This window comes from Gymnoscopelus microlampas, assembly GCF_963454915.1.
Source record: "Gymnoscopelus microlampas genome assembly, chromosome: 9".
Taxonomy (NCBI): domain Eukaryota; kingdom Metazoa; phylum Chordata; class Actinopteri; order Myctophiformes; family Myctophidae; genus Gymnoscopelus; species Gymnoscopelus microlampas.
The window spans coordinates 10,658,111-10,684,093 of record NC_139946.1 but is presented as its reverse complement, the minus strand read 5'-3'; the positions used below and the strand labels follow the sequence as shown (position 1 = coordinate 10,684,093).

The 25,983-nt window shown below is 41.6% G+C and overlaps 1 protein-coding gene across 2 annotated transcripts in view; it reads right to left on the bottom strand.

Annotated features, from left to right (window-relative positions):
- Nucleotides 1-25,983, bottom strand: part of gatad2ab (GATA zinc finger domain containing 2Ab) — a 40,736-nt gene that overhangs the window by 5,504 nt on the left and 9,249 nt on the right. The window contains exons 2-8 of one of the 2 annotated variants that reach the window (XM_084067273.1): nucleotides 11,634-11,942; nucleotides 3,579-3,702; nucleotides 2,539-2,670; nucleotides 2,114-2,185; nucleotides 1,682-1,798; nucleotides 1,252-1,452; nucleotides 210-453 (exon numbers count right to left, since the gene is read on the bottom strand). In XM_084067273.1, coding sequence (XP_083923399.1) covers nucleotides 210-453; nucleotides 1,252-1,452; nucleotides 1,682-1,798; nucleotides 2,114-2,185; nucleotides 2,539-2,670; nucleotides 3,579-3,702; nucleotides 11,634-11,942 — 1,199 coding nt within the window. Of the gene's footprint in view, nucleotides 1-209; nucleotides 454-1,251; nucleotides 1,453-1,681; nucleotides 1,799-2,113; nucleotides 2,186-2,538; nucleotides 2,671-3,578; nucleotides 3,703-11,633; nucleotides 11,943-25,983 lie in introns of those variants that run through there. The other variant, XM_084067274.1, reaches the window with a different exon arrangement.

The window sequence follows — 25,983 nt, the reverse complement described above, 5'->3', positions numbered from 1 at the left end:
ACTGTCAAACACATCTATGAAGCCATCTATGAAATCTATGAAAAAGTTGAATCTGTAACACTATTTCACAATGTGTAGTGGGGGTCACTGCTTCATCTCTCTCTCAGCTAAGGGGTCCTTGGCTTGAAAATCCCAAACTGAAGACAGGCCTTTCCAATTACGGTACTACAACCCTGGGATGTTTGTTAGAGTGAAGGGGCTCAACCCACCTCTGCCATGAATCTCCAGCAGTTTCTGTACCACCTCTTCCAGCCCCAACAAGTAGATGAACTCATTATTGGCTGCCGATGGGAGGAAGTTAAACTCTGGGGCAGACGGTTTAGGAGGAGGGATTTCCAGTAGGGTCTTCTCCAGCTGTTTACGCAGAGCCAGTTTGGCAGCTGCTTGTCGGCTGGCTGGCGACTCATTGGAGTTGGACGACAGTGACGAGCCCTTTAGGTTGGTTGGAGAGGCCTGGACATAAAAGCACACATAATGTTTTTCTTATCTGGTTATACAGACAAAAGGAGGGGATTTACAAATTGTACAGGGGGCTTTATTATTGCAAATGCAGTGCAAACAACATAACTACCAGGGAAACAGCGGTTAGGTAAAATAGCTAGTCTACGAAAAGCACCAGAGTTTCCTTTAATTGATTATTAGTAGTAATAGTATTGTTTTAACTCTGCTAGTGGTGTAAACATTTCACCGGATGTTTCCAAGGGTTTCACATGAAAACACTGCAGCTGAGCAAATAACATAAAATGAATGGAGCCTACCCAGACATAGTGGATACAGAAAGCAAGCTGCAGTGCACAGTTGGCATTAGCCAGACCAGTGGTTCTCAACATGTGTATCGGGACCCCCGAATCAACAAACTATACTATACAAACTGGTCAAACATTGGCCAAAAAAAAAGAGGCAAACATTTTGAAAATAGCCGATCTACAAGCTCACAACGCCTCACGTTGTGAGCTTGTAGATCGGCTATTTTCACAATATTTCTCTGTGGAAGCGAGCCAAACTAAATGTAATGCCTCAACTCTTACACTTCCAAGTGCTTGTCAGGGTAGGGTTCCCTGTTCAAAAATGATTATTTAGGGGGGGTTCCCGGTTCAAATATTATTTTTGGGGGTCCCCATTTCAAATGTGATTATTTTGGTGGGTTGCGGCCTGAAAAGGTTGAGAAGAACCACTGAGCCAGACTAATAGTCTTCAGGCTGCTTTAGCAATGAAAATGATGTTCCACAAGGGTACTGGTTGTGTTCTCACCTGGGGGATGTTAACCATGACGTTGGTGTTAGCCACATTAGCCACCCTGATAAGACCCTGCTGGATGATCCTCTGGCCCTGCACCTGGACGTTGGGCACAGAGGCCCTGGGAGCCAACAGCAGGGGCGGAGGGCCAGAGCCACTGTGCTGCTGCTGATGCTGGCGCAGAGTGGCAATCTGCTGAGGTGTCACCGCAATGGGCTGACAAAGAAGCAAAAGCAAGATGAGATAGCAGTGGTAAAAAGGGCAGGGAGATAAACAGTAAGTCAACTTTATCACTTTCTGTAATCAATGAACATTATCCAAAGATGGCATGAAAGGATGAAAATTCAAGTGGAATTGGAACACAAATAAAGAAAATCTGACATTAGTGCCGTTATTACAATTTCCATATAACAATTATCATCAGTCATTATCAGCTGACACCAACCTGTGCCCCTCTGACCAGGGGAGGCATGACAACCTGGTTAATCTGTTTGGACGGGACATGCTGCCCACCCCGCACCAATGGTGGCGGGATCACTGTGCCTGAGCTACGGCCTGACACCTGAAAACATAACATCACATCACATTACTCCCAAAACAATAAACACATCCTCCAAGCTGATGCAACAGAACACTGCAAGGAGCAGAGTTATTACACCTCAATTTCTCTCCTCTTGTTTTATTAATAGGCATATTCAGGTCAGAAAGGAAGACGGGTACCAATGCCTGTGTAGATTAAACCACCACAAAACTTAATCCGTACTTTTACTTGAATGCCACAACTAGAGAATCTACTATTGAATATTGTAACTAAAATGGTCCCGTGTGGGAGAGTTTGCAGGGACAATAAGCAGCTGTAGTGGTAAGTAGGTGTCACCTGGAGGGGTCCTTTGCCTGATGTGATGCTACCTCTTACCAGAGGAGGAGGAGTAGCCACAGAGCCAGTCGACTGGAAAACAAATATGAAGAGTTAACAACTTGTTCATTCTATACACACACACACACACGGGTTGTTCGATGCCAATACATTTCACAGCGGCTCAAACAATCAAACCAAATCAACAGAGTGGGACTTGGGGCAGGTGGTAACCCCGTAAGGCCAAATAACCCCAGTCTTGTCTTCAAATGCGGTAAAAGGACCCGCAGTAACAAATGAAAGTACGACAGGACTCATCTCAGGTTGAGTCACCTTTCAGCTCGTCACGCTCATCCATAGTGCTAATCCAGGTGCTGATCTAGAATCACTCCTTAAAAACGGGTATAATCAAACTCCTAGCCCGTTCTGTGCGTGTTTGCATGTACCTTCTGTACTGTGCTGTCCTTCTGGATCTGGCTCTGTCGTAGTTTCTTCAGCAGCACCAGCTTGGCCTCTTGGAGTCTCAGCTCCTCCTTAAGCTGTTTGATAATGCGCTCCCTCTCCTCAGGACTGCTCTTCTGTGCACACACACACACACACACACACACACACACACACGACAGATAGGATGTTCAGGTTGGCTGGGGGCTGTCCGATTTATCCAAGGTGTCTTTCGGTCTATTTTTATGTATTTCAGACACACATGAAGTTCAGAATCAGAATTAACTGTCACATCACATGATTACAGGTGCAGGAGTGGGTGAAATTATTTTTTTTGCAAGCTCTCAACATTTGCAGTTACAAAGAAGTGTTAGAATAGAGAAAGAAAGATTAGAGAACAAAAGAAGAAAGAAGTTTCAGTGAAACAGATTTTAATTCTTATTGATGGAGCTGGTTGACCTTTTAGTAACAGACTAATAGATCAAAATTCATCAGCAGCCATTGTGTGCCGAATACCAAGGACGCATTCATCCTGATAATAACGTCAGCCCATACACATGTGCACGTAAAGAAGAATGCTAATGTTTAAATAACCTTTAAAATCTCATAAGGAAACAAGCACAATGTTGGGTTAACTCTCAGGTTGAAATCTCAATTATGAGCCTGTGATGAGATAAACGTAAGGTTAACTGTTGCAACTAAGAGATAGATGTTGCCAAAAATGACATTTATCTTGTTTTACATGTTGCCATGTGAAGAAAAGGTTAACAATATTATACCACATAACAAGATGACAAAAAACATCTACTTTCTGTTTGTGTCCGTGTTGTACTGTACTGACACAGTCAATAAAACAGCACCAGTATTTTGAGCACTTAATTTGCGAGTGTGGCAGACATTTTTGTATTTATTCTGATTCTGCATTTTAGAGCACAACACCAATCATAAAATAAGGCTTGGGATAACACTTTTGTGATGTATAAGAGATATGACTGATGTGTGTAGTCGTGTTTAGATTAGTTTTGTGTAAATTCAACGGTCTTACCATAAGTTTATCTGTGTCAGTCTTCATGAAGCAGTGCCCATTCATGAGTGGACTAGAAGGTTCGTTGTCTGACAGCACAATCACATCATCTGGTGACGGGGGCTGCCGTTCTCTTTTTACATCACTGAGGAGAAACAAACCAAAATCATTACTACTATTATCACCAGCTTCATTTTGAGTTAATCTTCACCATCCCTCTCAACGTGCAACTAAATGCGACTTCAAAGTTGTATACACGTGTGCTACTCCCATGCAGCAACTTGTAGTTTTGTACTTTGTCCAGTAGATGGCGTTAGATAAATATTTCTGCATGATCGTGGGACAGATGCAGAATGGGACACATGAGGAGGGCAGATCTAAAGAGATCAATAGTGCTGTAATGGCGGCGTGGGGAGTGAGAGCCACACTACCGTGCTTCTCCCCCTTATCTTCAGAAAAGGGCAACACAGACAGCCCTCCCACTCCCTCTCCTCCGCTACAGATAGCAAGATCATAGTCACGAACTGCGTTCACGACAAGGCCAAAGGGGAGTTGCTCTTTAAACGGGAGTAGTAAAGACGAGTACAAATCCTTGATAAAATCAAGACTGGTAGCTTTCCAGTGTTGTTTCCTACAGTTTGAGGAGACTATATGCATCATTACTATGTGTAGAGGTGGTGTGTAGGTTCTATAGTGGTGGTGAAATGACAGAAATTAGTTCACCTCTGTAAGCGTTCTTGTCAAAAGTAGAGTCCCATGGTGGAGAGATGGGTTAGGTAGGCTATGGTAGCATTTTTTTGTCATTTGAGAGAGGTACAAGATAAGCTAAAGCTGCATACAAGTTTTGTTGGGTTCAGGGGGTTCATGGCTTTATGTATGTTGGGTTCAGTGGGTTCATGACTACATGTATGTTGGGAGTTGTTATGTATGCGTGCATTTAGTAACATGGAGCCGTTATGTAATTGTCCAGGGCCTGTAAAGCCAGGGGCGTCAGAACTCTGCTTAAGGCCTAGTCTACCACCCAGGCAGGGCCTCCACCCCTCCCCTTCCAGAAAAGGACCTAGGGCCTAGTGAGATCGGCTCAGCCTGGGCCTCGGCTCTTCCCTCCCTCCCGGCGGCTGACACCAGAGTCACAGAGCAGAGTGGAGCAGGAGTCCGCAGGACACACTGGAGAGGGTGACAGGGTGGGGGAGGGGAATACATGGCCAGGAGCCAACCTATTGTGTACACATTCACTCGTTCACCCACTGAGTCAGTCACCACTTTGCACCCCCCTCCCTTCCCGCCTCTCTCACTCTTTCACCTTTTATTCCCTAACTTGCTCACTCAATTCTTCACCCTCCTCCTTCACCACCACCATAAGCACCGTCCTCCTCGCTCACTCATCTTTGCTATACTCTCCTCCTACATATACACAAACACATACGCACACACACACACACCGTTATGTGACTTGTGAAGAGGATAGAATAGGGAAAACAAACAAAAGGTTGGACTCTACTAGCATGCTGGAATCAGTAAATTATGACGACACCAGCGATACTTATCCGATGTTAGTTTACATAATAATTCATATGATGCCAAACAACAATTTCAACATAAAAGTTCAAGCTATAGTAAGGACAAATCCCAATAAACTTTGGCACAATGTTGTTTTCCATACTTCTTTAAAATGGCATTTATCTACGACACACCACATTTAAGCTACAACTTCCTAGACAGAATGTCCCTGACGCTCAGTTGCTCATTCAAATGTAGATGTTGACAGAATACTGAGATCAGAGAAATGTGCCTGCTAAACCACTTAAAATGCTTTAAACTAATACTCACTAGATTTGCAGTATTTAGGGATTCTTCAGCTATGAGCAGCTGACAACAAACTATTAAAAATGATACATTTCATTGATCAGTGGGAAGTACTTTGACAGGCACACAGACATCAGCAAGCATAATGCTCCCTGATACTGATCATGGGCGGACAACAGGGTTTTCAGGACAGTTTAAAATAAAGCTATAAGAGAAAATGTTGCAGTCACTCTGGGTATGAGGGTTACAAAATGTATTGGCCACCCATACCAGAAACAATGGCACAGTTAGAAGCTACAGTACAATCAGGCTATAATTCTTTAACAAAGAGGATAAACTAACCACATCTGACCTGAGCCTAGATGTCCCAGCAACGCTTAATAAACTTGACTTTTTTTCTCCTAAACTGAGAGGCACTAGCCTTCCATTGAGATGTGGTGTGTTCTACTGCTCAGCTGACAGCAGCTTATACAAGCATCACAACAACACGCACCAGTGTGGTTATGTAAGGTCCAGTGTTTCTGCATGCCTCAACTTCCAAGTTCAAAGCATCACATAGACTATACAGTAATGATGAATCAGATATGTATACAATGGCTACTCCATTCAAGACACAGTGCAGACATTCTTCTCAAAGACACCGGCGAAGAGGGACTGCTTAGACTTCGGCCAATATTTGATAATATCGTGTTTGATTTAGGCCGCATTATTGGTCATACAAATCATACATTTCCTGCTAGAATTTGGTGCATCTGATCAAATGACCCCATCCCAATTTACCAGGAATTCTCTGTATCATAACAGCAGTGTTGTAGTGCTACTTTTAGAAGTGGGGGAGCACCCCTATAACACACACATGCACGCTCACATGCATTCATGCGGACACACATTTGGTGCACGTGCGCAATGCGCACACACTATAAAAACATGCAGACGTAATATGAAAACATTGTGACAGCGCAACTTGACCAATATGAAAACATTACATTGCCTATGTTATGAATAGCATTAAACATCAATAAATATGAATTACAAAAATATACATGTGAGCCTATATGCATGGCATCAAGTGCATGGCAAAGGGTGTATTATTTCCTAGCAAAAGCCTACATTTGTGTGGGATGTGATTCATATGAATAGTTTCTAGTAGTTACAACTACATTTTCTATAATGTATCTGACACTTGCTCCAGTCTAATTTCCCACTCTACAATCACCAGCAGTAGGCTACTCAAGATGAACGTCGGATGTTTTTTCTAGTGATTGATAAGGCTACAATACAGCAGGATATTATTACATGTCTTCCATGCACAGCCATATGAACACTCAATGCATTTTCGTGAAGAGATTATCTCGGCAGCATTGTAAATGTTATCGTGTGATCCCGTACCAACCACGATGCACCTGTCAATTTGTGTGTCCCATCCATAGCCTATATGCGTTCATTGAAGGAAGTTTACATGTTTTTGCTCCTGCTATTAATGTCATCCCATTCCCATCACGCACAGAATGTTGTCCGAGTGAATATCATGGAAAAGTGGAGATATTTGACTAAATACATGTTTTCTGCTAGAACTTTTAGTTAAAATAGTTGACCCAAAGTCGTGCAATTAATAATGGAAGAGTAGCCTATCCTACACAAGGAGCACTGAAACCCCTTGACGAAAATGCATTGTGTTTTCTGTGTATCATGTATGTATCTAATAAATGCAATGTATGGAATTAAGCTGCAACTCTACTGACGAATGGTAAGACAGAATGTAGGATGTTTATTCTGATGGTTTTATTTTACAAGGCCACTAAAACTGCAGAATGAATTAACAGCTGAATGGGGTTTGACCAGAGCGAAATTCATTTACTTTCACAAGGCTATCAGACGCTGACAAGATCGTCAGTCAGATGAGGGGATTCCTTGTTTTGCAACCTTGTAGCATTACACTTACCTTGGACCGTTCATTTAGCTCTCAACAAGACTTTTTTCATAACTAAAATACAAGGACACAGTTTTGTTGTGTGCAAAGCCTGACTCGAGTTTTAGGATCCCATCTCCAGGAGAGATGGGATCACTTTTGTTCACTTTTAGAGAATCTAAAAGATTGATTAAGAGATTGAGATTATTGTGAGTGTTTTTTTATCATGACAAACGATAACGAATATTGTCCCATCCCTAGGTTACGCTTAAGAAAACTATGCCTATTATAAAGAAGTTGAGTAGAAGATACGATGCTACAATAACCATCTACAGTGTACACTATTCTACTGTGCAGTTCCATGAAGAACGAGAGCGGTTTGTGGAAAAAATAGACTTGAGGTGGAAAAAAGGATTCAGTTCCAGTGTTGCCATGTCTGCTTATTATAAGCGACTTTGGGCTTGTTTTTCTGTAAAGTCTCTTGCAAATATTGGCAGTTGCGGGTTGCGTTTTTTGGGCTTGTTTTCAAAATGTAGTTGCTTATTTGGGCTTCCAACTTTTTTTAAAGTTTAAAACGGTGGTTCTCAAACAGTTTCATGTCAAGGACCACTTAAATTAATATGCATTTGTCCACAAACTAAAACATATGTTGTGCCAGGGACCCCCCATTTTGTATTAAAGTGTTTAAAAAATATTGCATATATTTGTCCCCCCGCCGATTTTTTGAAAATAGCAGATCTACAAGCTCACAACGCGTCCCATCCTGAGCTTGTAGATCTGCTATTTTCAAATAATAATACAGTAAGTAGTGCTCATGTGGCCTAATCGCTTCTTTTGGGCTTGTTTTTGTAGACAACAGTGATCAGTTCCACGAGCCCATCTCACTCGATGTCCAGTGTGCATGCATACAGAGCACTCATTGATTAACTTGTTGCCATTTTAACTGCCAGGGGCAGCTTGTGGTTGTTTCGGCTAATGTTGTATGGGAGTTACTGTCTGGGGTCAAGTTATCTCCTTTGGCAAAATTACACTTAAGCAGCAATCCGTAAGCTTTATGTCCTACCCGGGATTCAAACCCGGGCCGCCCGCGTGAGAGACCAATTATCTCTGAGGCAATCCCCACTTGGCCTGGGTAGACAGTACTACTTGTAAAACAATAGGTGCCCTACCCAACACCAGGGTCTACATTTCTCAATGGAAGTAGTGGAGTAGGGATAGATGTACTAGGTATTGTATTAACATACTCTACGATACAGATTGGTTAAATTAAAATTGCATTAATTAAAATCAAAATTGTATTAATTAAAATAAGTTCCGGATTGTGGCTTTAACAATCTTTATAAATACTTCATGTCTAAGAACAAAACAGCTTCACAAGAACAATGTTCGCTTCAGGTTCGCTACATGAGTCGATAAAAAGACAGACTGTTGATAGTTTCTCTGTACCGACAGCAAAAGTAGTAAACAGATTTTTTTAAACTTTTATTTTTTCTCTATTTCTTTTAGCTCTTTTTTTCTTCCGCTGCAAATTTATGAGACGTTCCAGAACTAACACATTTTACTGTTTTAACTCTAAGCCGCTAATAATTTTAACTTCAATTAACACTTAAAAGAATGAAGGAAGTTCTAAACAATTGACACACAAGACAAACATTTGACCTAACTATTATCATTATTTTTTACCATGTTGTCAGTTTAAAGCCCTGTCTAAACAGCAAGTGTCTGAGATACATTTTTTACTTACGTAAGTGCTGTGTAATTAAAGTTTAAAAATAAGAAGAAGAATCGTGTGAGAGAATTGTGATCTCAATTCTTAGGAAGAAAATTATGATTCAAATTTTAGCAAGAATCATGCAGCCCTATTGTAGAGTTTGACTTTGACAGGTGGACAACACAGTGACACATTATTTTACCTTCATTATGTGTATCACTGTCAATGCAAAATATGTGAACAATCATCACATTATATTTGATAAATTCAAGTATTATTTCTCGGCCCTGGCCTAAAAAAAAAGAAAATATTTTGTGTCCGCATGGAGAACCCGTCGACACTCGACAGTCAGTCGTTTGGCCAACAACATCCCTGGTAAGAGTTAGTAAGCACGACATGCCAAAGGTTACACAGGAGCAAAGGTCACACTTGGGCGAACTTGTGATATATCAACACTGAAATCAAACGGATCCACACTTGTTTGAGTCATCTCCCTCCTTCCATCACCACAGTATGTGTATAAATCATCACTCTCCCAAACAGTGGTGTAAAGTAACTAAGTCCATTTACTCAAGTTCTGTACAATTATTTTTACTTTACTGGAGTATTTCCAATTTTCAGTACTTTTACTTCTACTCCAGTACGTCTCAAAGGCAAATATTGTACTTTTTACTCCACTACAATTATTTGAAAACTTTAGTTACTAGTTACTTTGTAGATTTTGATTATTATTACAAAACATACATTAACCACTTCAGCCCTATAGATACAGTACATTTCGGCCATTTGAAAATAGCCGATCTACAAGCTCACAATGCGTCGCGAAATAAATCAAAGGAAACGGTAAACAATAGTTACAGAAAATGGCAGCTTGTGGGTCATGCTTCTAAAGGCTTTGTTCGGACTGAAGGCAAATCCCATTGATTTCTGATGAATGTGATGTTTATACACGGTTATAAAATGTGATCTTTATAGGACCTACTGTCCACACTGTTATTAAATGTGATCTTTAGGACCTAAAGCCCACACTGTTATTAAATATGATCTTTAGGACCTACAGCCCACAATGTTATTAAATGTGATCTTTAGGACCTACAGCCCACAATGTTATTAAATGTGATCTTTAGGACCTACTGTCCACACTGTTATACATTTGAAAACTTGTGAAACGGGACATTCTGCCTAATGAGTACTTTCTACTTTTGGTACCAATACTTTTGTACTTTTACTCAAGTACATTTTGAATTCCGGACTTTTACTTGTAACAGAGTATTTCTACATTGCAGTGTTGATACTTTTACTTAAGTGAAACATGTGAGTACTTTTTCCACCACTGCTTCCAAACACGTCACATGACATCACACATTTTTCTGTGTGGTCATGTGTCACACCCACCGATCTTGCCTGCCCCTCCCTCCTCCAACTGCTCCTTACAGCATGGAAACCATGGCAACAGCTAGTTGGAACCAGTTTGTGACATATAGCCTTCATTTTGTGTGAGGCCAAGTTCAGGTGCTGCTGAGAAAATGAAACTCAGGCCTCTGGGGCCAAACTTCTCAAAATGGGGCAGTGACAACTACCACCAACCACACAATGACTTCCTGTACAACTCCTCCATCAGACCACTAGCAAAACTAGGCATTGAAACACCAGTAGCATTATCCTAATGCTAGTGGTGTTTCGAGAGCCAGACAGATATTTTCACGACATCGGTATCAGCAAGTATGCAGCCGATGTGTCCCGATTTTTTTTGTCACTTTCAATCTGGCCTCCCTGATTTGAGCATGCAAGCTTTCAACGCAATAACGAGACGCATTAAGAGCATGTAGATCTGCATTTTTTTATATATTTGAAGGGGGCATAAGTGGTTAAATAAAATAGGTTTGCTTGTTTTTCATCAAATTGTTTTGTTTATTATTTTATTCATTCATTTCTTTTATCACAAACATCACACAAATGCTTCACATCTGTTGTAAACTTACTTAGCCTACTACCTGACGTTTTTCTGCATACCATTCAGAAATCTTCCCAGTACCCAAAAACCCACAATTCAACTTCATTGGAGCCCAACCAAATGGCTTTGCTACAGCATTCAGTTGCCTTCAACAAGCTCAAGGACTTATTATCTCCACCAGGCCAAAGGTGGAGATATTGTTTTTGCCCTGTGTGCGTTTGTGTGTGTATAATTTATGTTTGGGGTGGCCCAAAAAACATTTTGGGGGGATGGGAACACCACAGTGTTAGGCTATACAGTTGCTCAATTGTCTTCAGATTTGTACTCACAGACTCCTCAATATTAAGAGAAAATGTTTCTCTACTGTCTTCACAGTGAATGTGTGTCAAGAAAGACGTCCATGTTGGTATATTATATATATTATATATATTTGAAGGAAAACAAATGACAGACCATGGTCATTTAAAATGTAAAAAGTGATAGTCTTGCACTGTTCTCCCCTGCCATATAATTAGTAAGATGCATAATATTGGAGGCAAAAGTTGCATTTAATTGCTGATCTAGGATCAGTGACAATACCCCAAATGTAATAGTGACCAATATTAATAAAACACTCAAATCACTGTTCAACAATTGGTCTGGAAGGCCAACAACTAGGCAGAAAAACTGAAGATGAACTCCTGGAGGGAATCTCACCTCTTGGTTTTGCTCATGTCAACAGGCTCTTCTCTGGTCTGTACTTCCACCTTGATAGTGGCCTTCACCTCCCCCGTCTTCAGGATACTAGCTGCTACCTTAGCAGCCTCCTCACTCTTCACCATCACTCCCCCAGTTTCAGAGCCATCCAACGACAGGGGATCTGCTGTCGAGTCGCCTTTCTCCAGCTTCACCCTCTTATTGTCCATTTCCTCCATGGACCCGGCAGGGTCCACATGGTCCCTCTCCAGAGCCCGCTTCTGGCTGCGCGTCTGACGCACCGCCTCCTCCGACATGGCTGTGCTCTCCCTGTAATAAGGCAAGAGGGAAATGGCGGGTTAAGGATCCATAAACATGTTAACATATATAACATACAGCACACAGTAAGGTACAGGACCTGTGTCACACCACACACTAAATCTAGGTATAAGGTCACTGCTGCAGAAAATATACAAGATGCAAAAGGTTTTTGTTCACTGGCCACAATCACTATTGAACACCCAACTTGATGTTTTAAGTCCAAAAGCATCTGTAAATAATGTTCAGTAACACAGACGGTGGCTTTCAGGGCAGATAAACTACACAAGACAAAGCTTTACAAGATTTTGTCCGGTGGCACTTACGTTAGTTTCCTACATTTGCATAATTATTCATGAAAAAACAGGCATAAACACCAGGCAACACTATACAACACACACCGTTTCGTTAAATGAGTAGGTCCAACATTAAGAGGGACAACCCAGTGGTGTATAGGCTTCTCCTAGCTCCCTAGATGCTGACCTAAATCCCACTCATTACAGTAATAGCACAGGATGGAGAGACCCACTTAACTTGTTGGGAAACCTATTACACAGCAGAAAGATAGAGCCAAGAAAGTGCAAACATGCCGACCAAAATACACCAATGCAGGATTCATACAGGGAAAGTAAACAGGCACCTCTGTATTAGGACACCGACATAAATACTGTGAGTATACGTTTAAATCTAAGTTTAGAGCTGTATGTCCTTGGTTGGTGGGGGTGATGGAAGGGGGGTGTGCACGTCACCTTATGAACTTGCAGTGTTTTTATTAGCATTTTCTTTTTTTATTTGATAAATAAAACTCAATACAACTCATTTTGTATCAGTTCCTGCACCTTTAAGAACCAACAAATGCATGGAGACAGTTATGGAAGTCTAAACGAGGATTTGGGCTCAACGAGCCCAAATCCTCATACGTATAGAGTCCATCTCTAACCGAGATGGACTCATATGTGCCTGCGTGCATGTGCGTTCGCCGTTCACACATCCCATCTCACACACACATGCACGTGTCGTGCACGCCACACACCATCTTGTATTTCTGATTTAGAGAGCTGACTCAAGGTCTTTTTAGTCCACACTGTGACGTCACCACAGCTCCACATGACCCTTCCCAAGATTCCATGGGAGACACAAAGCACTTCCCTGAAAACCGGTTTAAACCGGTCTGCGGTTGAGCGAAGGCTGGGGCAGGTTTAACCCCTGGAGAGACAGACTGGCAGAAGGGGACGGAAGAAAGAAGAGGGGAAGGCCACAGCCACTTCAAACATAGGGGGGGAGGGGGCAAAGGAGCGAAGGGGGAGAAAAAGAGCCGTTGCTGGACATTCCAAAACATACCTTAAGCATCACTGACATGACTAACTTCTGCCAGGTCAAGACCTGACATCACAAGAGGTTTGAAAACATCTGTACTGCCATTCATGGGGCTCCAAATGATCACTCACTATCAAGATACAATCCATACAACAAAAACAAACATAAAGCTTGTTCTCCACCTCAGCATCTGTAGTACGGCTGCACTATGAACTAATCATCATCCACGCATTCATTTAGCTTATGCCAAGATAATTTTTCCAGAGGTCTTTGTAGGATTTGTAATGTTGTGGCAAATCCAAAATGTAACAGACGTAACACAACCACTAAAACCATAGCAAATCCAAAATGTAACTGACGTAACACAACCAAAACACCTAGACTTGGAGTATATGTGTCGAGCTGGGTCAGGTGTTACAGTGAGGAAGCCCAGTGAGTGTGCAGAGCCCCAGAGACACTCGGTGTGGTACATAACAAGGACAGACGTGCCCTGCTGTACCATCCCTGAGCACAAAGGCCATCTATCCGAGAAGGATGACAGCGTGTGCGTGCGTGTGCGTGTGTGTGTGTGTGTGTGTGATGCATATGCGTAGATGATCCCCTGCATTGCACACAAAGCTCCTACTCGTTAGTTAGAAACCAGTTTGCACACTACTTTGGACTGCAAGAGTGGTGAGTGCGGAATGCTCTGGTTCTATGTCATTACGGTGAGCACCACCAGCCTTAACAGTGATGTGTGTAGCTTGTAGGGTTGACTAGTGTTAGTTACTACAACAGTTGTGCCAATTGACAATGACATTGACAAACTCAGAAGATCGTAAAACGCCCCGTAGATTCATTCCATGCAGTTTAATAGAACCAACATTTCACGTGGTACACTGGTTTGATGAGGGTTTAACCTATCTCACTTAAACAACAATAATGTCTACACACTGGTTAGGTGCTCTGCACACTGGTTAGATGCTCCTCTTTACATTCAACATTTCGGTCAAATTGATCTTCAGAATAAAAAAAAAAGAATCATATTCATGAAGACGGTCAATTTGATCGAACTAACCCAGTGGTCAACAACAAGCCCCGCAGCAATAATTTCTGGCCCAGCAGATAATTTTGAGATTTGTTTTTGTTTTGTTTTTCAATTTACAATATCGGACTGAACCCCCACCTGAAGAATGAATTCCTTTTGGCCACCAGTATTTTTACTGGTACTTTTAGCCACACATGTGTCAGGCTAAAAGGTATTGGTTCTCTTTAAACTCAAATATATCATTTAAAAAATAAACATTCAAGCCATATTTTTTGTTCTCGATTCTATAATCCTGCATGCAGCTATAGACATACGGTAGCCGTCTTGTGATTACTAAAACGATTATTAAATAAATCGATTTTAATCCATTTAATCGATTAATCGTTGCAGGGCCTATAGGGAATGTCTGTTCTCCATCTCTTTGTGCTGTGTTTATCCTCTTCAAATAGCACAGCATGTTTACAAGTTATGCCAGTGACAAAGGATGATCAATAGCACTCGTGCAGTGGTCTTGTGCCATGAATTTGCGCACCATGGAAATCAAATCAATAGCACGTTCCCATAGGGAAAATACGACGATATATCGCAGTATTGATTTTTTTCCCCAACCCCTCCCCTAGTGCCAATCTGATTGCATACTGGTGGCGACTTCAGATTATTGCCCAACCCTGGTTAATATTCCTGATGCAACATACCAGAGCTGCAATGGGTGCCAGTTTCTCTCCTGAGAACACCTCGAGTAATCATCTCTAAGACGCAATTTCTTGTTTAGAGGAGCTACCTGTGCTTGTGTGCGTGTCTCCAGGCTCATGGCTACTGGTGTCCCAGGAGAGATGGCTGGTATCATGAAGATCCAACATTCAATGTGCTGTATGCCCTGCTGCTAAGCAACAGTAGGGAAGAAACCAAATAGAACGAGTGTGTGCGCCGTGTGAGTGTACTCAAAGGGAAAGACAGGGATGCATGCATCCGTCCTAAATTGGTCCATCACTCTCCATCTCACTTGGCCTTCCGTGAGGCACCAGCGCATTGGCGCCCATTTTCTACGATTTCTAGTCATTGCCAAGGTCTGTGCAACATGATTGACCAAGACCTGCTGTACAAAATGGGACCATTCATAACCTCAGGGCTACTGTACATGTGAGAGGCTAACATTGAGCACTACATGACAAGTGGAGATGAGAAGCATGTAGGAGACCCAGCTGGAGAAGATATAATGGTTACATGGGAGCCTATCCAAGCCTGGCCACAGTGACACTTGAGAGGGATGGATGGCAGAAAAAAACCCAACATGGCATCAATACTTCAAGCTGTCAGTGGCTGAGAGATAAGTGTAGGAGAGCTCAGAGTATAGATGATGGCAGGAGACTGAGGAGAGACAAGCAGGAAAAAACACAGGTCCAGAGAACTCACATGCAAAACACAGGTCTAGAGCGCTCAAAGTGAAAACATGTTATGATAAAAGAGTGGGACGTTTTCTCTTCGCCTAAAAATAGTCCTGAGACGTGAAGTCTATGATTGTTGGATCACTGGCACTGTTGCTAACAAGTGAGAAAGACTTGTTTTACTCAGTAGGCAAGGCCTTCAGTTATACTGAAACCTGTACCTGTCCAGACAGAAAGACCAGGTAGCCTACTTTGAAAGCAAACCAGGATTTGTGCTGTGTGCAATGCAGTCAACTTAGAATGGATCCCAAATCACTCGTAGCTAGTCTAGTGGCATTCCTGACTGCACCAATGTAGCTTCAACTCCATCCATCCAGCCTGTGAAGGATCTAGTGAGACTGACACACCAATCTCACCAATATGTATGGCCTGTCCATCAGCACCTCCACTGGGAGAAGGGCTAAAAGGACCACAGAGGTTGGGATTTCAGCAGTTCAGGAGTGAGAGTTGTTCTACAATCAGTTCTGCATTTGAGATTATAATGAAAAAGATGGCGGACGGGGCACGTGATCCTGTGATCCTGGATCAGCAAGCTGTGCTCAACAAGGCTTGACCGGCCGTGAGCCCACTCTACTATCCATTTCAGACCAACAAGCTTGTCACATTACAACTCTCTGATTCATGCTACACAGCCCATCATCTCATGTGAGAGCAAGGCGACAATCATCTCCATTTCACATGAAGGTAGGTGTGCCACTTGTCAGGTTAGTGAAGAGGTGGCGCACAGCATGTGGCAAACTGCATTAGGAGAGTTGCATTGCTACACTGTAAAATCCTGAGTGTTAATTTACCTTTGCAACTCATGTATCTAAATGGACCAGTAGGGAGTTATAAATGGATAAATTAACACCGAGGATTTTACCATGTACAACTAATATATACTCTTCAACTAACCTTGGCACTGAATGTGAAACACAATAGCCTACACACTTCTCATCTTACTAGATAGCATTAGCTCGACGAGTCCACATCTACGCAACAGCCATTATCAGACATTTACATCCACACATTTGCGTAATGCTGGAGTTACAAGATATAATTCATTGAAGATACATCACTGCTTTACATGGAGAGAAATGCAGAGAAAAGAGAACACTATCTTGAGATTACTGGTCTTTGCGTGTTCTCTCCAGAGACTACAGAGGAGGACTAGATACATGTCCTCTCCTTTTGCTCAGAATAATAAGACCTGAGGGCAGAACAGTTCTAGAGCTTGAAAGAGTGGGTGGGGGGCATAGGGAACAGAAACAGAGATTGGCCAGAGAGAGAGAGAAAGTAAGAGGGTTACATGTAAGAGAGAAACAAAGGTCTAATGTCCATTACACACATTCACATTCATGCAAAAACACACTATTTTCCTTTAGAATAAGCCTCCACTGTTCCAAATCATAATCATAACAAAAAACATTTCATCTCAGGCTTTCTGTGAATCAATACATCAGCATTCCTTTTTGTGTATCGTACAGGAGGTTCAGAACACTCGGCGTACAGTCAATTTGTGTTCAGCCAGTAACGAATTAGCATGGAGCCTTGCATCTCATTCCGTTAAAGGAAAGGATGAACTTGCCTAAAATGGGATATAAACAATCTGGTGGATTGACATCATGGTGTGTATTCCCAGAGTTTAAATTTAGGTCAACGTGCCAATTTTGCATTTTCAGTCAGACATCAACAGTGAATTGTGATTGAGACAGACATGAATTGAGACAGTAATGATTCATCTGTGTGTAATTATAAACAAAGGACAATGTACTATCGCTAGATAAAGAGAAATTAAGAAATAGGGATGCTCTGATCAGGGGTTTTTGAGAGAGAGAGAGTGTGAGAGAGAGTGTGTGAGAGAGAGTGTGAGAGAGAGAGAGAGTGAGTGAGTGAGTGTGAGTGAGTGAGTGAGTGAGTGAGTCCAGAGCTAATCTTAACACTGCCAGCAGGTCAAAGAAGTACCTCCACTAATTTGTTTTCACGTTTTATGTCCTCATGATTGACTGATTCTGATAACAAATTTCAACTCTTTGGCATTATATCTGCTGAATCGTTCCTAAATTGATTTATATTGTAATTGCATAATTACTTCCTAAGAACAATGATAATTAAGAATAATGCCATAAATATGCATTTGAGAGAAGATGAAGCACCCCCCCCCAAAAAAACGATGTAATATCCATTTCCTGCAGCATTCAAATTACAGCGATTGCCATTGGCATATAGACTAGGTGCAGATTAATCGGCTATCAGCCTTTTCCTGCTCTGAAACTCTCATTACCTGGCAATAGCGGCAGTATCAGGCTTTTGCAGCCCAGGCACCTAGGCTTTGGAAGGCCCTGCCTGAGGGTCTAACGCCAATTTCACACTCCAAATGGTTGTGTACAAAACATCTGAAAAACCCACATCACAACACCTGTTTCAGACCACAGCGCAATTCTGGTTGATCAATTTATCTCGCTGCAGAGCGGCAGTTGACAAGTGTAACTTTCCTCAACTTTGACGCAAAGCAGTTTTTTTTGGCTCCTGCTGTAGCAGGGAATGCAGCGGTCATTCTTCTCCATAGACAAAGCTCGCCACTTTCTCATAATGCGTAAGCGGAATACTGCTGGTAGTGTGAATGCAGCATGGTTGCAAAGGTTAATTGAACTAATCGATTTAATTTGATTAGTTCAATTAAGAGAATTGATACGTTAATAAAATAGTCAATTAATAATCAATCCTTATTTGGGCATGTCATAGGCAAAACGTTTTAAAGAATGTAAAAAAAAAAATACTGAAAATAGTAAATAATGAAAATAGCTACAAACTCAACTTTGGCTTGTAGATCCACTATTTTTGCATGACACCGTTGTGTGACGAAGTACACTTTGTTTAAAAAAACACTTACGTGGAAAATAATCTACTTAAGCGAATAATCAAATCCACTGAGGGCTATTTGACTGATGACTCAAAATCTTCGACTAGGCGGCAGCCCTACTGAAGTCACATCAGAGACTGTACTAAACATGGCTGAAAACATGGATTTAGAAGTAACTATGCTGAAGTAAGTATGATATTGCTAAAACTAGTCTGGTGGCCTTATTCAAACCATAAGTACAATTCAACACACAAAAACGGTATGTGCAAAAATGACAATGCTTACAGAGCGAGTACAAATAAAATTTCATTTCGAAGAGGAACACATTTTCAGTAAAGTTAGTCACCGTTTTTCAGCTGAAGATACATTTTTGTTATGCTTTTTTTGCTGGCCTAATGGACCACTAAAAACAATTATTTGCCAGAGCACTGACAAAACACTATCAGGCCACTGGGCAAATGGCAAGGTCACGCCCTGTATTCCCAACCAGTCAGTCCAGTAGTCTCATCATGGCCATAGTTGTTCATAGAGAAAAGCAGATCAATGGCCGAATCTCATCCCTTCCAGGTAGCGTACTATTACTAGCCTCTCATCTGCTGCACTGTAATGATCTCTCCACTGGGACTGGACCCAGGCTGCCAACACATTAACAGCAATTATATCACACTGAGGCATTTCAACAACATCCGTGGGGTTCAATGAGAGAGGAAACAACATGCTGTCCAATAAAAGCAATAGAGATATGGATTATTGCTGCCTAATAAAAAAACAAGGAGGCGATGACCCTTTTGCTTATGTTGCTAATACGCCCCGGTGTTGACCTCTTGGCTAAACCCGCCAAAATTCCCTTCAGGGGAACAGAACAAAATGATATTAAATAATAACAACAATACGTCCACGTGATTATTTCCTATACATTAAGAAAGGGCTACTCCTCCTGCATTATTCATAGTTGGCACAATGTAATCTCCTACACAAAATACGCACACAGTCAAATGAAGACGACACTCATCTAATTCTCTTCCTTTGGGAGAACATACTACCTATTCCTAATCTGTGTTCACCATGCTGGGAGTGGGGGTGGGGAACCAGCTGACGAGGTGCCATGGTTGGGGGAGGGAACAGGGGGTGGAAAGAGGAGCGTGGATTGGCGAGCCATATCTTACTGTGCCCAACTGTAAAATATTCTTCCTCCTCTTCTCTCTCACTCACTCACCCCCCTCCTTCCCTCTACCCCTCCCTTGCTCACTCATTAACTCTGTCTCTTGGTTCTTTCTCTCTCTCTTTCCTCCTTCTACCCTCACTCACTCATTCACCCCGCTCCCCCCCACCCCCCCCTCAGTTCTTCTTCTGCTGTCCAGGCCAGCCTAGAGACTGTGCCCCTACTGGTTGTGTCCTGAACGCCAAGGGTTAAGCCCCTGCCATTTTAACGCCACTGACAGATCAGACCATTAGGGTGTTACCTAACAAAATGGAAGCATTTAACCCTGAATCTGCCAGTCTGCCTGTGTGTCTATGTGGCTCCACCTGGATTCCCCCTCAGCAACGTGACAACGACAACAGCAGCAAGCCCAGGAAGTGCAAGCCAGGCCATTGCACGTGAGCACACAGGAATGCATAAATACGCACACACACACGCACACACACACACACACACACACACACACACACACAGACGGTCACATAAAACAGGCACATGCACGAGCACACACGCCAACATGCTCGCTCACGCATACTCGTCCACATGAACCAAACTAACCTACAGAAACACAGGGCCTACCTCACACACTGACATTTTAAAACTTAAGAACTTTAGTCGTCATCTTAGTAGATACAGATAAATGAAGTGCAGCCGACAGTTATATTGCACCATCATTTCCATGAACAAATTTAACTGTCCAAGTAGTAGCGTTATATTAAACTTTGGCAGAAGCGCTGGGTTGTATAACTAAGTGGGCCTGATATGACATGAGTCCAAATATTGTCAATCATCTATGCCAGTTACTTCTGTACTGTCTGAGTGGGGAACACAAAACTGTGTTCTCTCTGCATTGACCGTCATTGGATGATGACACAGGTCTCAAAGTCACACTATTATATATAATATAAATGAATGCAAAGGAATTGGATTCTGTCCTGCCAATTCATTTGGGGCAAAGTGAAATGGGTGTATGTAGGAATGTTATTTTACCATTTGAAATTGAAAGAAGACCCCCAGAGCCAGATCGATTGGTCCTCAATGTCGGTGTAACATGAGTGACGAGGACAGTAATGTTCGTTTACCGGGGGGGGGGCGCAAGTATTTGAGCAAACAGCTATTATTTAGCATAATGGTTAGAATCATTTCCATTCATCTGTATAAAAACTGCCTGATGAAATTAATAGCAATATCATATTTCCATCATTATTTCCACATCGATATCTCTTAGCAAAGTTCAACCTGGCATCTCTATTTAGGGCAAAAAATACAAGCATCCATGTGCTTGTATATTTCAGTAAGCTTTGTATAGTTCAGTAATAGGTTTTGTACATTTAAGTTATTTGTCACATCTGCCCTGAGCATGTTTTGTATTCGTATTTCTAAGACAATTAATCGTTCAACTAACTTTTCATGATCTGAGCTCTAGAAATTCTGTTTCAGCTTCACCCAGCTGATGGCTGCTCAGATGATCATGATGAGCGCTTGGGGGAAGCTGTTACGGTAAAGGGTCTTGCTCAAGGACACTTTGACACAGGCTGGGAGGTGAATCGGTGAATCATACAAATCCTAGAACTCAAGTCACAAATCCAGCCCTGACGAAGGCAAGCTTAGCAGCTGTAACTTTGGTTTTGTGTTTTTTATGCCTCAAAAAATAATTACAGCACAGCTACGGCAAATCACAATTGTTCTGTTTATTTTTGTCAATTCAAGGCATTTAACCTATTTGGACTCCTATCCAGCCTAAGGTTCTACCAAAGTTCAACATAACTTTAAATAAACCATCATTATAAACATAGACCTGTCTGTGATCTCTATGACTATATCAAAGTAAGGATCCTGGAAAGATACTGGAAATATAGAAACAAATAGAACTGGGGAACTTCAACAGTCTTCCATCAAATGAAAACAAAATCAAGCTTAAAGGGCAACTTGGAGCATTCTATTGTGAGAAGGTGAAAATGTGCAAGCTCACGAGAAAAGATTTTCACATTTTCACATCTTCCTGGCAACAGAACGATAGGATTCAGGTATGGCCTTTTAAAGATCATAATAAACATTAAATTACAACTTCTGTGTTTTTGACCCTCTAATCTCAAAATCATGGGATAGGCTTTCAAACACAATGTTTGACTTGCCAGAAGTAAAGCAATAGCTAAACCTCTCCAACTATCCTTGACAGGCATAATCTCCCATTTCAGTCAAATTGCTTCCAAATGCCTATCACACAAATCCTCTCTCAAACCAGAACTCCATACCCACAAACAAATTGGTGGGCCAGGACACATGAAGACTCCTATCAGATTACATTTCTTGGAATTGGACAGTAGCAGGAAGTGACCAGAAAAGCAGGGGGGGGGGGGGATCCCAAATGGTGCAAAGGAGAACAGTCTTGATACAGTGTCTTGATACAGTGTATCAAGACAACATAATTGCTGACTGCTGCTGAATAACAACAAATGGGTCAATCCCCTTACATTCAGGGTTGTGGTTAGTTAGAACTTTCATATAAGGCTTTCATAACCAGGATGTTATCTAGGCCATACCATTATGCCCCTGACCTCTTAAAGTATGGAAGAGCCCAATAGAATTCAGTTGAAATTCCACACGGTCTCAATTAGACTGCACACATGATATGACAATACAGACTACCAAGACTGTTGTTGTAGAAAGGATGGACTTGAATATATGCCTGTTTCGCAGTACTCCATGCTCACAGATGGCACTGATAATGCAAGTCAATATAAAAGATTAAAATCTTCCAAAACTAAAAATGGCAAAACTAAGAACCTGAGCCTACACATCCTAGATGAGGTTTTGCACATCAGTACTAAGGAGATGCAAATTGTTCCGTTTAATATTGAACCGTATGGTTCAATTAAATGTAGCATTGTGCAATTCTTAATTAATAATAATAATAATCTCAAATTGATATATCGCTTTTCTAAGTACCCAAAGACGCTTTACAGGGGGGGGGAGGCTAAAGGAAATCAAGGAAAAAACACTAATCAAAGGCTACGACTAAGGAATATAATCAATAAAGACTGTGAAATGGTGAGACAGGGATGTGTGCTGTGCAGTTAGCTGGGGAAAGCTATATTGAAAAGGTGGGTTTTGAGAGCGGTTTTGAAGGTTTGGGGGGTGGGGGCTTCTCTGAGAGTAATAATAATTTAGACCCATTTGATCCTGCGGAGGGAAATTCCGTTTTCAGCTTCACCCAGCTTATTGCTGCCCAAGTGGTCAGACTTGAGCGAAGAGAGGACAGTAGCAGTTAGACCTCCATTGTCTTGCTAAGGGACACCTCAACATATTTTCGGGGACGGGAATCAAACCAGGGACCCAAGCAGCACCTCTACCCATTCAGCCATTCAACCCGATCTACAAGCATCACGACACGTTGTGCGGCAGTAGATCATTTTAGGCGAGCAACACAATCAGTTTAATAAATGAGAATATCATTAGCCTACTGCGTTGATGTGTAACCACGGTGATGTCTGTTGTCCTCTGAACGCACTGTGGCCTGAGCTCATTCAAAAGACTCTTCTTGTAAGCATTGTACGCATAATACTAGCATGTGTGTTAAATATAAGCATAGACTAGTGGTATTAAAGGGATATTTCACTTTCAAAACAACTTTTGGTCATTTTATCATCTACTCAGTGAGCCCCCCAGACAGTTTTTAAGTTGCTTGATTCAGTATTTAGATATTTAATATTCATTTTATCAGACACGCCCCCTTCCTATACAAACCCATTGTAACTTCAAACTACATTTTAACCATGTTAGATTCATCGAAAACACCCGTCCTTGGTTCTGGTGACTCACCCTGCCCTCCTAATGCGTGAGGGGGCCGTGTTTTTCCGATATCTTTTTTCTTTTTTTTCTTTTTTTTTTATAGCATTTTATTTTTTTCATTTTCCTAAAAACAATATTAAAAATAAATGAAAAAAGTAATTGAAAAAACACGGCCCCTCGCATATTAGGGGGGCGGTATGAGTCACCAGAAGCAAGGACGGGTGTTTTTGATGAATCTAACATGGTTAAAATGGAGTTTGAAGTTACAATGGGTTTGTATAAGAAGGGGGCGTGTCTGATAAAATTTATATCAAATATCTAAATACTGAATCGAGCAACTTAAAAACTGTCTGGGGGGCTCACAAAGGCCTGAGTAGATGATAAAATGACAAAAAGTTTTTTTGAAAGTGAAATATCCCTTTAAGACTATAGTGAAAAACCTTGAATATGTGCAATAGGAAAATAGCTGATAGTCCTACTGTACTTTCTGGGCTTCTGGATGGAAAAGATATGCGGCTATCGCTTACGATAGACATCTATGCATCTATCTATATATATATATATTTCAGTCTGAAGCCTTGGCTTATGTGCCAGCGTATTCACACTAATACTAATTACTGTGGTATGTGATTAGTTATTTATTCAATAGTTCTAATACAAATAAGCCTAGCCTCATGACACATATATTATTATTATTATTATTATTAAACTTACCCTCTCAACTGCAAAACTCAAAGCGAAAGGTGAATATATTATCCCCAAGTCAGAGAGAGTAATTAATGTACCTCAAAAGTAATTACTCAATAAATAGGGTACTCACTCAATAACCATTGTCACCTTTTTCTTAGAAGGGTCACCTCATTATAAACCATGTGGTGGACCTGGTCAACAGGTGGCTATTTCCCAAAGGAATACCAAACGAGACCTATACAATGACATTATGGCCAGCAGACTCACAGCTCCATGTTGAAAGCAAGCAGTCTCATTAGCCAAATAATAGTTACACAAAAAGGAAAGCCGTTTGAATACTATTTAGCTGGCTGTTGGACTTCAGGCTATAACAAACATCACGATTTTGGAGAGGGTGTTAATGGTGCTGTGACCAGCAGACTTTGAAGTATGGGCCTCAACACAGATGCACTTCTTTTTGTGGAGTACAGTTACACCCTTTGCAGAGGTTAGACTCTCTTCCAACTGCCTATTTATCCAAACGCACATGTGTACAGAGTGCACACACACCTCCAATTATCTCAAAACTGGTTAGCCTAACTGTAAACATGGTGCCCACATGGTGCACACATTTGAGTCAATATTAAGTCCAAAAGGGGTAAACAAGAAATTGTTCAGTCAGTCAAACACTGGAGGCTTCCGCCCCTCTACACCTGAGAACAACAACAGCCTTAGGGTGGGATCCTGTGACCAGCTCAACTACCAACAGTCCTACTATCCTGCTATTAACTCAGTAGAGCTGGCCTCAAAGCTTTTTATTAGGGTTCATAGTTACAGACCTTGTGTTTTAACATTTGTACATTTATTTATTTCAGGCCAAGGGGGCGGGTGGCCCATGCCCATGTACTGAGATCTGTCTGTCTGTCTGTCTGTCTGCCGTTCTGTCTGTCTGTGTCCCTTTTATGCCCATGTATGGAGATCCCTGATGTCATCAATATGGCATCATAGTACTGATCTCATAGACTGGCCTCAAAGTAATGACAATGGGTACAACAGGTATTGCATAACCAGGCATCGTTCTCAACTGGCATGTTTCCCAGCGGACATCGGCCAAGTAGAGATAATGCCCAGAGCTATGAGTTCTCACCCAGTGAAAATTAGGTCCAACATTGCATGCGAGAAATTTCCCTGGACACAACCCTATGGGTGTTCAGTCAACGCCATTTTCTCCATCTGATAGCACTGGCAAGACGCTACTGTGTATCTGCTCCCTCTGTGGGTGTTCTCAGCTGCCTACTTCAGGGTCAACAGGATATCAGACGGCTCCCACACCACATCAACAAACTGATATTTTATGAACAAAATCAAATGTAGGGTAAGATTTACTGAAAAACCTGTCAACATTTTTTAAGTCAAATTGTTATTACGTCATCTGAAGTAGGCTTAAACTATTTCTGTATTAAGTCTACATACATTGCTGTTCTGCGATGTTGAGCCTAAAAAATAATGAAAATGAACTGAATACATGTGAATGTCATCCACCAACAAAACTGTTTACCAGTGAGACTGTTAAAATTCGGTATGGCCTTTATAATAAAGGCTATTCCACCCACTGCTTCATTCAGAGCAATGAAACTTTCAATTTTGCATCTAATTTGACAATCAGGCAGCTCTATGCTATGACTACAATGCATGTCTCTATCTCAGACATTCTGAGTGGGTGACTGACCAAATTGATCTTATAACGAGGCTTCCCAGTC